This window comes from Lampetra planeri, chromosome 7 (genome assembly GCF_965212315.1).
Source record: "Lampetra planeri chromosome 7, kcLamPlan1.2.h2, whole genome shotgun sequence".
NCBI lineage: Eukaryota > Metazoa > Chordata > Hyperoartia > Petromyzontiformes > Petromyzontidae > Lampetra > Lampetra planeri.
The window spans coordinates 12,379,425-12,391,489 of NC_136113.1; the positions used below are offsets into that span (position 1 = coordinate 12,379,425).

The following is a 12,065-nucleotide window of genomic DNA, read 5'->3' on the forward strand; positions in this document are numbered from 1 at the left end:
TGGATCTAATACACTGAGTTTGTCATAGTGGGAAATTAACATGCGTTGTCTCCATCTTAGGAATGTGAACGTGGAATGTTTCTGTGCAGAAAAAAAACATCTTCTGCAGAGTCCCTTGGGTATATGAGCTTACACCCACACTCGTGCATTGTGATGCATGTCTGATTATACCCACACGCGTCCTTTCGATTGCACATGCAGTAATCATGGCAGTACACAGCACACTAATTATAAGAAAAAATACCCCACATTTATTTTTACAGAACTTGGCCTGTTTTGCCCACATACTACACATTTGGGCATTATTATTGGGAAGCTGTCTGGCAGGTTTCAACTTACGCTGAAATGATCAGCTGTCTTTGCTTAAGAACCTGCAAATATATATGAAGTGGGTTGACCAGGATTCTAACCCAGGCACTCGGCAGTGTCAGCCCAGTTCTCTGACATTGGCATTAACCCCGTGAGCCAGCCATCAACCTCAGTGCCAGAATCTTATTTAAATATGGAAAATAAGCAGACTTTGTTGGCAAAAGGTACGACTCTCCAACTGCCACCACCTCTCTGGTTATGAGCATGGGTACAATTCATAGCATCTGACATTTTTTTTTGAAAAGCGATTTTGTAAATACTGCCTCATGCACAGTGCTTTGAAAACAAGCCTATATGCTTTACTGGTTGCACACATGCCGTATTTCGTGAGTTTTGTAAAACAAAACCACACTCATTCCTCCAACAGCACTGGGTTGTACAGATTGCTCTGCTGCTCGGTGTGTACGTGTTAGATTTTGTGTGTGTTTGTGACCCACGTGTATTCGTCAAGGATTCAGAATTTGTAACCTATGACCTCCAACAACCCTACCCCCTGTTTTTGAAGCCTCTTCAAATCGGGCCATTCATCACGATGCAATATGCCTCCCCCTACCTCCTCATCCCCACACCCTCATCTCAAGCCACCTCTCTCTGCCTCTCTCCATCTGCCCCCTTTTCTCTGCCTCTTCCTTCCTTTCCCTTTAACCAAGTGCTCCTGCACTGGTCTTAAATTCCATCCAGATGTGAGCGGCCTGCTCACTGTTGCCATGCCCATGCGGCTGGGGCTTTCGTACAAACACATAACAGGAAATGACAGAAGCAGAACAAAAGCGAGGGGGTTTAGAAAGAGGGAATTGGATGCACGGAGGTCCTGAGAATCGGACAACCTCCCAGCCAAATGTCCTCGTGCGATCCACTCGTAGAACAAACTTTCACACCAAGTCAAATTCTGTCCTTAGAGGTCATTGCTGTCATTGCAGACATCCGTATTTGGCTTGTAATATTACATACATTATTATAAATAACATGAATAATAATGTATGTAGAATTGTCACATTGCACTATGGTTAAAGTGCTCATCTCACTTTTGCAAGAATAAAAAAAATCTGGGCACGATTTTTGTGGGAAGTCAGCAGTGGTGGGATACCAGATCTTGCAGTAGGTACGTGGAGATTCCTCTACTGACTCAGGACCACTACCAGTGATTAGTACTGCCGCATAGTCATTTGAAAATGGAGACACTGACTTCCTTTCCTATAAAAAGGCTTGTAAATAAATAATGTGTGAACTGTGTTCAATAGTTGTTCCTTGATTAGGCAAGCTCAGTAGCACAGTGCACATATAATTTCATGTGAAACGTTTTGCCGTATTTTTAAATCCTTTATATTAAGTTCGCTTGCTTGCTTGCTTGCGTGCTTGCTTGCTTGCGTGCTTGCTTGCGTGCTTGCTTGCTTGCTTAGGACCGTGCAAATCTTTCGCTCGTTTTTTAACCCACTTCCCGTGATCCAATCGAGCTGACATTTTCCACACAGACTCGTTGTGACAGACAATTCATGTTCGTGAAAAAATTCCCAAAATTTTACACTTTTTAGGCAAAAAAAAAATATTTTACATATATTCAAATATAACTCATTCATCGCTTTGGCTGAACGTCACAGTATAAGAGCCCAGAGCGTAACCCCTCCACAGGCCGTGGCGGAGTAGCGCAGTTGGTAGCGCCTTCGCTTCCCATGCCAAAGGTCGTGGGATCGATCCCCGCGTCCTCCACAGGCGAATATATTTTTTAATCCTTTATATTAAGTTCGCTGCCACGCATATAAAGGATTTATAGTGAAAAACTTTGTTTTTACGGGTTTAGTTGTTAGAGTTCAAGGAATCCTGCATAGCTGTTTGAGCATATGGATCTGTGAGAGATATATGTACTCAACTGGGGGAGGGTTCTAATATGAAATCGCATCTGTGGAGGGTAGAATGTGTTCTTTTAATCCTCCTGGCTCGATGTGCCAAGGTGTTATATTTATTCGCAGTTGTCATTTATGAAGTGAATGAATGTATTCATAGAACCAATGCCGAGTAAACCCAACGTTTTTATTTTTTTATTTAGATTTTAATGTACTTTTCAGTTTCCGGCCGTCATAAGGCAAAGACACTTTCTTCTCGTTAAATTTGGCAGAGCATCACGTAGTTGGTGAATTGCCCCAGAAGACTAGGTCCTTCACCCAGCACTCTGATGGTGCTCCCTCATGCTCTATATGAAGTGGTTCGCTGCATATCAATGTAAATTTGTATTTATATGTAAATACTAGCAGTGTAAATTTTGACTTAACTTTCGTGACTGCAGGTATTTATATTCTTTGGTTCTTTCGGTAAAGTCACGTAGATATAAAAAATAAAAAAATAAAGTGATAGAAGAAAAAATTATAATACAAATAAAGTGAGTAAAAATACCACGACGTTTCAATCGCAACACAAGCGGTCGTCATCAGGACGGTAGTCATCAGGACGACCGCTTGTGTTGCGATCGAAACGTCGTGGTATTTTTATTCACTTTATTTTTATAATAATTTTTTCTTCTATCTACGTGACTTTACCGAAAGAACCAAAGAATACTAGCAGTGTATCCATCCATCCCCTCCCATCCAGCAAAACTTTTTCTTATCTAGTATCATAATTATGTGCCTTGGTACATTCCGTATAAACACTCAAATTATGTTAAAGTTCTGCTTGGGTGATATTACACATTAACAATGTTTATAAAAAAAAACATTTATGCCACTGATGGGAAGAAACATCTTGACTTTTCATACAGTTAGATTTTGGCATTTTTTTTGCATTCACTGGTCACAGGCCTCAGATCATGAACTTGCTACACTTAAAAAGTTGCTTTAACTTGGGCAAGAGTTCATGATTTTAACTCTGGTCATCAGGGAGTACTGGTTCATTGCTTTGGCAAAGACCTCTTCAGCTACTCAACCACTTATTCTGAAAATGTTAAATTCTTAATGATCATCATCTTCATAGATATGCCCATGGGGACCAGACTTGAATTGACATCACAAAAATGAATTTTGCATCTCCATGGTAAGTAATGCATTTAATTCAAAGCCTTTACAGACTGACATTCCATAAATGAATTCAAGACTCGTCATTTTTAAACTGTACCCTGTTAAAGCAGAGCTTTTAAAGTTGTTGAATTAGAGAAGTCTGGTCATTTTGTTTATAATTCTAGATTTGAAGTTTTCGTGACGGCAAGGATCCATACTCTTTGGTTTTTTCGGTAAAGTCACGTAGGTTAAAAAAACAAATATATTAAATCACGACGTTTCGGAGGCAACACAAGACGGAAGCTTGTTTAGCATGGCGTCGCAAAGCAACATATCGCTTATTGTTGTCAAAAGCAGGAATAGAATATAATTATAAGTTATATAAAGGGTCAAAAGTTGGACGTTGGAGCACTTGCCATTTTAATAACCGTGTCTGCATGCACTTTCTCTTTTCAAACGAGACCAAAGCAAAATATTGGCTTCCTTTAAGGAACTTAAACATGTTATACATACTTCAAAAGTGCACTTACTACCTTTAAAATATTAATTTCGTCAACTTTTCTGTTCGTCTGTCTGGGTTCCTGCTGCCAAATAAAATGCTGACATTGCACACCTGCAATATATAAATTATCGACTAAAAATGTGATTTTAAAAAAATAGTTGCTTATGTTAACACTTTTTTGGCAGAATATAGAACTACTGAATGCATGGCACTAGAGGTTTTTATCTTAACTACGTTGTTATTTGCTTGAGAAAAGGACATGAAAATGCAAGGTTTAGTTAAATAGAAACATTTGGAGTTAAGAATTCTCGGCAAAACAGCAATCTCCTCCCGATTCATCTTCTTTTCACAGTTTGACCAAACCACCCAATAGTCAACCAGTCCAAGCCAGTCCAAGCTACACTTGGTTACAAAATTATTTCAAAATGATTTTCCTTATAGCAGCCGTTTGAGTTGGCAGTGTGGCGACATTGCCCCTCACACGGCCCCCTACACCCACCGCCCTACACCCACCGCCCCGTCTGGGTAAGACACTTGTGCCAAATGCCACGTTCCCCATGTGGCGAGGCCAGTGGGGTATTGGGTAGGCAGTTGCACAGAGACTGGACTTTATATATAAAGACAAATATCCCCCATAGAGGCCTGTACACCACAGAAGCAAGTGCTGTAAGTGAGCACCTGTCACAGCCAGCACAGCACTTGAAGGGGGTGGTGTAGGCAGCAGCATGCCCAGCTGCCTTTTTCCCCCAAAAATGTCTTACATTTACATGCCACACCAGGTTCATGCTTTATATGCCACTATTCTGCAAGTTTTGGCATTTAACCCAGGTCGTTGGGATTAAAGTGCAGTGCACTAACCATTGCACCGCTGCTCCCCTTGTTTATATACATACACACATGTGTGGATGATCTACGATGGGTTATGATTTGCAGATGCTCACTCAGGTTTATTCCCTGTCGACATTAGTGTCTGCCAGAGTACTGGCTGGATGTTTGCACTACTACTACTACCATGCCCCGAGACTTGACCTGTGCTTTGTGTGTCTGGAGAGAATTAGTGTATTTGGGACGGCAATGAATAGCTCTATACACATGATCCAGCCCTGCCGTGCCTTTCTGTTTTATCATCACCTTAGTGTATTTTTCCTCGTCTACCATACTGCTGTGATCTGTGCTATTCTGATACATCTCAGCGATATTTTGATTCATAACAGAGTACGTGAACCACTGCCATTGAGCAATGACATGTTTTGAAAATTATCTCCGGAGATCGCAGTGTTGTGCAGGACAAAAGTTTGTAAGTTTGTAGATTTACTTACCGACAGATGATAGTGTCCTAACCTACACTGCTTTACAGTACTTGGTATTTTGGCAGTGAAGCACGAATAAAGTGTGTGTATAGTATCTCATGTGTCTTGTAGACGGCACATGGTACGCACAAATGTCCTTGATGAACAAGGTGCTACCATACATGAACAATCTAACCTTTTTATGAGGCGTGACTGCACATTCTAGCAGTTGGTGTGCGCGCTCCTTGCCAGTTTGCACTATTCAATTTCCAACATCCCTTGATGATTGTAGGAAAATGTTAAGATCCTGTGACATCATTTGCAAGAGTGCCATTGTGTAGTAGTAGTATTATTAAGCAGAAACAGGATGGTGTCATGGCAAAGTGCCTAACCTGAAACTTAAATCCTGGCCAAGGGTTCAATTCGCCTATCCGTCCTTCTGGGGTCAATAATGTGAGTAACAGTGTGAAGGAAGTCAACTTGGAATTCCTATGAATGAAGTCGAATTTTCACCGCTTTCTCAGCATCACTTTGAGCGCGGCCTAATGCTCATTTTGTTACAAGTACGTAAAGGACGAAAGCCGAATCTTGACAATGCCCTTCAACTTAATTACCTATATATGAATATTGTATCTCCCTGTTGTGTGTTGTACAGGTTTGAACAAATATTAACCAACGTTATTTCATTGAAATGTAGGCCGAGGAAAATTACTTGTATGACTGTAGTAGACCTTCAAGGAATGTGTATATGAGAATTCATCAAGTTAACCAACAACAGACGACAACAAAACCCACTGCAAACGCTGAGCATTGCAAGTTCAAGTCACATTTTTTTTTATTATCTACTTGCTTTGTATTAGAGTTGAATGCTGCCATTATACAATCAGATTCATGTTTAGCAACGTGAAATTAACAATAGCTATCTCTAAGCAACGGCGGTTTGCCCTGGTTAAATCAAATACATTTAATTAAGAACAGAGAAGGGCTGAGTAACTGCTGATGAATCTGTGTGTGTGTGTGACCTCAGCAAGCTGGCCTCTTTACACGATTCTTGTGCTAAAAATGGGGCTCTTATGAGCTGTTTGCATTGAAATATTTCCTGTTATGATTGGTCACGCTGGTGAGGCAGCCGGCATGATGAGGCTCATCTGAGAGCGTTTATTATTAGAGGGCCAGATTGCACACGGTCACTTTGCCTGCTGTTTTTACACAAATGCATCTTTCTGCGGTTATGTACACGGTGGGGGGGGGGGGGTGCTCGTGGGGGGGCAACAACCACTCGACATTGAGCGGTTGCTGCCCTCTCTTTGCCATATTTCTTCTTTGAGCGTGTACCGATGGTGGTGGGTCACGCTATGCATTGCTACTTGTGATTTCCTACGATCTTCCAATGAGCAATGTGCAACCAAAGGGTGTTGCTGCTGAGGGTGCACAAGGGGCTTTCCTCTCAAACGTTACCCACCACCTCATAGCGTACTGCATTCCAAATTTGTTTATTGAACTCAAATCACGTGGTCAACGTCTCTCGTCCATCGACCACACGTTTCATCGTCGGTGACAATGTGCTCCCTTTGGTGTCACTACCTGATTTGCTCGTTAACTTGTTCATGTTGCTGTTGTAGGAAGCCACTGGAGCTATGCTTTTGTAAATTCTCTCTTGAACACTCATTTCTTTAGAACTGCTTTTTGTGTCTAGTTTGTTGTCCTTCGCCCGCACCTCCGATTAACACGCTTGGCTACCTACGGTGTGAAAAGTTAGACGTACATACAACACGTAGAGATATTTCCTTGGCCTTGCTGAAATGAAGTTGGTTTCATTCCTCCAGGTGAAAACAATTTGTCACAAAGCCTCCATATGTAGGACTAGTGCTGTGTGAATGAAGTATAACTAGGGTGTTGCTGCTGCTGTTTTTACAATGTTTTCAGTGGCAGTATCAACATGAGTACTTTGCCATGGTGGCAATGTCGATTCATCATGATTGGGATTAGCCAGTGGTTAGCCACAAGCTTCAAATTGTATGTCATGCGTGAAAGTCTGTTTCGGGGTTGACTGCGGTGATTTTTAGTTATTTGTTTACCCAAGAAAACCTCAAATCCTCATTGGGCTGTTAGGTAAAGAAAACTGGAGTGCTAGAAGATAATATCAGTACCACTTGGTGACAGATCAGTAGTGATTATCCTGTAGAGATGCCGGGCCCTGCCACATTCGTGTGGAATTTCCATCGCTGGCTTAGGACACCCCAGTGTAGATGAAATGGGTGCTGCGCAACACTCAAAAGTGACATGTTTTTTCTTGCTATAGTGGCATTGCTTCACGCTGCGTGCAGCGAAAGTGGTATGGCTGGCCACAGGTGCTGTAAAGAAAGTAACATTTGGTCGCACTTAACATTCTTACAGCCGTGCTGTTGCAGTAAACAGCTGTCTGGCCAACTCGCCCAGTGTAATGCCCATGTGCTTTCACTGCGGTGGCTTTTTTTTGCTTTTCGCTGTACTCGCTACATAACAGTGGCGTAGTGCGAAGGCTGTCGAGTTGCCGGGATCTTTAGTTCAAAGCTCGGCAATCGCTCAGGATTTGAGCAAGTTTTCAAGTGACACAAGTCAGTAACTGTACAAACAGCCATCACGTATAAAATTTGGGTTTTCACTCAACCGAAAACGTCAAGTTTTTGTGCAATAAAAGCACTCTTTGTTGAAGTAGAACCCTATTGGAAGTGACTTTAGATGTCGTTTTGTGATCGGGTTTTTTTACTGTAGCTATTGCGGTAAATGACATGATGCCTCAAATCACAATTGGAATATTATTGTAGATCATTGTTAAGGCAGCCTTAGGAATATTGACATCAAACCCTCACTGTTTGTCTGCCCCGTCCGTTTGTCCATAGTCACGTCACCATTTTCATTATAAACCCCCATATTCTGGTCGCTGCGAATTTAGCCGCAACGTTTACCAATGCCATTGCCGAGATCCATATAGTTTTTTGCGCAATTGAGTACAAAGTAACAAAAATAATACATTGCTCTTCATACGACTCCGAGCGGGTGGTTGCGCACGTAGCTTAGGAAAGGGGTGAAAGGGGCGAAGTGTGCACTATGGGGGAGGGAGGGGGCGCTGTGGAGGTTGCGTTTGAGGAGGTGGGAACCGTGCTAATCGGAGGTGCGGGGGAAGGACAACAACCTAAACACAAAAGGTAGTTGTAAAGAAATCAGTTTTCAATCTAGATTTAATTGTGCATAGCTCAAAGTGGCTTCCTCATATCAGAAGGAAACGCTTTCCAGGTGGCCGCAGAAGTGCATCTGTAAGCGCGCAATGCAGTGACCGTCTTTGTTCGATAGCTCGCCAAAAACCGCTGCGAGGATGACCAGAGTTCGCGTGATGGTTTGTGCACCTTGACGAGATCAGCAAGGTATTGTGGTTCATTTGTGACAAGCACTTTGTGAGTGATGAGTGCGACCTCACGTATTCGTTCGGCAACCGGAATCCAAAGCAGCTCGGCGAGCACTGGAGAGATACAATTGGATCTTGCAGTACCCGTCACACTCGCACTTTCCACGGGGTGCCCAGATCGGAGATGTTGGGGCCCGGGGAATATGCCCCCGGGTGTGCCCCCACACGAGTTTGTTACAGGGGGAGGGGTGAGTGAGTGCGCAGGGGCCACATGTACAGTACGTTTGTGTGAATGTAATAACGAGTTGGTGACCTGCGTCGGTGAAATTGTCTTCAGTAAATGTATTGAGGCACACAGAGTTGTAGAGGTTCGGTGATAGATAGTTGCAGACAGTGATTGCTCAAACGAGTGATGCAATGCACCTCAATGAGTTTATTATCTGACATCACGAGGCTGTCTCTTGTAAACCGCAATAATCTACAGTGGAGAAACAACTATCTGTCTATTGCTTGTTTACTAATCTTTCTCCATAATGATGGTGTGTCGATATATGTGCTTATCTGCATCTCCACATTAGTGTGCTGCTTGCACCACTTTTTGTACGGTCAACTCCGCTCGTCACGATATTCTTGAAAATGTCTCACGAAATTGTTGTACATTCACAGATTAGCCTTATATCTGAAGTTCTTCAAGATATAAGGATGTGGCGTAGGCATCTCTGAGCAAAAATACACTTGTTTATATTCTTATTATATTCTTGGTTCTTTCGGTAAAGTCACGTAGAAGGGAAACAATAAAATAATAAAATGTAAAACAATAAAATTATCACAACGTTTTGACTGCAACACAAGCAATCAAGCAATCATCATCATCATCATCAGGTGGCCAAAAGTTTACTTAAATTACAAACACCATTACAAATATCCCCATGAAGGGCCGAGTTTTGCGAAACAAAGCAGGTTGGGTATTGCCAAGCTCGCAGCTAAAGGACATGTTAAGGCAGGCTTGGCTGCAGTTCCAAAAGTTAATATCTACAGTGTAGGTGATTCACAATTTGACAATGTCCTCTATGAGGATATCCAAACTTGGCAGACACAGATACTTTTCAATGGTATGTCCTGCTCCAATATGGGAGTGTAGTTCATAGAATTCATACAAGATGGCCCGATTCGAGGGCAGTGTATTTAAGTGCCAGTGCCGCACCAGATATTGTGTCCGATTCATATGCACTATATATAGGTCCACGACATTATTTCATCATGGACTGTAACACTCACAAACCCATTTGGGTGTGAGGTGACCAGATTATGCCAGTACAGCAAATGGATTCCTGACCTGGTAATGCAGACATTTGAGCATCATTCCCCTGACGTCACACGATGTAATGTCAGTATCGTGACCCTTGTACTGTTCAATACATCACTGCAGTTATGTCACTAAAGATCTACCATGGCACTACTAAAAGTCACTTGAAAACTTTAGTTTTTTTTGTCATTCACAAAGCTCAAACCCTGGGCCAGACAGCCCAGAACACCACAAGATAGTTTTGTAGCTACAAGAGGAGAGCCATTTTATTTTTTGGGATCCATGTGCCTTTAAGGCACTTTGGAGCTTACTCGGTGTTTGTTTGTACTTTTTAGTGTTGGCAGCTACATCAATGTATGGTCCTTATCCATTAGCCTCATGCTCTGCCTTGCCCTGCTTTTGCTGTAGCCTGCATTGGGCAGTGGCAGCACGAACCACTGGACAAGGCCGTGCCCCTCCTGCTGTCGCATCTACCGCTGCTCAAGCCCGGCAATGCAGACGCCAAGGCCGGCTACCTAGCGCTGCTACCCCGCGCGCTCGCCCAGGCGCTCGACACGGGCCGCCGTGTTGACGAGGCGCGCCAGCTGCTATCGTATGCCCTCATTCACCCGGCGCTGGACGCCGATGACCGTGGCGGATTGGCAGGCTGGCTCAACAGCCTGGAGGAGGCGGGCAGCAGCGGCAGCGGCGGTTCCGGGACAGCAGCCACGTCGCTTGGCCGGAGGGGCTCGGTGGACTGCCCGCCAAGCGAGCGGCACCACCAGCACCACCACCACAGTCAACACCACCAGGTGAGGTGACTGTGCCACTGGCGGGTAGGTGTGGAAGGCCTTTGTAAGGACATGCGAACAGTAAACATTTTCCCATCCCAGCAGCGCTTATGCTTGGTTTACACACGGTTGTTTATGCAAAATGATGCAAAGCCATTCTTGCTTCAAATGTCAACCATTCAGGCTACTGATTCATTGTGCCCATTGTTTGAAATTACTTGCCAAGAATATAGAACAATTGGGCAATTGCAGAGCATTTTCGTGTTAATTTGACACTACTTTCTGATGGAATTACCAGGTACAGTACATCAAGCAGAATACTCATCACCGATGTTTCTGATGCTGCCATCATTTGAAATATACATTAATTCCTAGACATTATTTCACCAAGTGAAATAACCCATTGAGATAAGTTCTGTTTTGCAAGGGTGAAAAAGTACGTGATTGTACATTATTATAAAGCAATGATCTTGACAATGTTTGCGTCATAATTTTCCAAAATCACTTTGTGTAGAATAATTTTAGGGTGCAGTGACGAATGCAATGTTTTAGGGTAATTGCTATGAGCTTTCAGATCCAGAAGAAATGGGTTAGATTCCTACACATCGGACGTTACTATGTCTGAACGTGCCAGTTTCCATTGTTGTGGCGGGCAGTTCGATAAAAACGTAAGAATCTCAAGTTGCTGGCCATTACATTTGACAAACATCACTCCTTTGAATTGCCTATCAGCGAGTTAATCCGGTCATGTACTCGTCACGTCCGAGCTCCGTGTCACCTTAGAAATTGCATATATGGCATACGCAAAGATGTCGCAAGTACCATCATCGCATATAGTCTTGTTTCCACACTCCTTGACTGTTGCTGTACGGAGTAAACTATGGCCTCGGCAAGCGTCTCCAAAATACCCTTGGCCCACTTCTTACAAGCCTTTGAAGGAGTTTCACTTCTTGCCAGTGGATAAGAGAGTTCAATTCAAGATTCCAGTGCTCGCTTTTCTAGCAAAGACAACCGGTCAACAAACCTACCTGAGTGATGCAATCCACCCATACGTACCATTACGTAATCTACGCTCATCTAGGATGACACTGCTGTGTGTGAAATCCATTCTGTTTAGGATGACAAACGGAGCTTTTCAACTGCAACGCCGGTGGTCTGGAAAAGTCAGCTGACTGAAATTCAGTCAGCCGTGACAATCGGTGCTTTTTAGACCAGACTAAAAACATTTCCTTTCCCCTCCTGTTTAGTTTAATTGTTTAAAATGCCCAGTGCTATCCATGCTTGCATCGGTTTTTTTTCTGAGTACTGCGCATCATAAATCTTGGATTGGTTGATAGAGGATCTAGGCAAGTTATTTTAGTAACCAATGCACCTGTCCACTCTGCAGATATTAATGGGTGCTCCGTGGTAATTGTTTTGGTGGATCGTTTTTGGTGAAGTAGAGTGTGTATGTATATACT

General features: G+C 43.0%; 1 protein-coding gene across 5 annotated transcripts in view; it reads left to right on the plus strand.

Moving 5' to 3' along the window:
* LOC144719992 (protein Smaug homolog 1-like) overlaps positions 1-12,065 on the plus strand; it is a 63,155-nt gene that overhangs the window by 19,775 nt on the left and 31,315 nt on the right. For all 5 annotated transcript variants that reach the window (XM_078596389.1, XM_078596393.1, XM_078596388.1 and 2 more), the window contains exon 3: positions 10,244-10,626. In XM_078596389.1, coding sequence (XP_078452515.1) covers positions 10,244-10,626 — 383 coding nt within the window. The remainder of the gene's footprint in view (positions 1-10,243; positions 10,627-12,065) is intronic.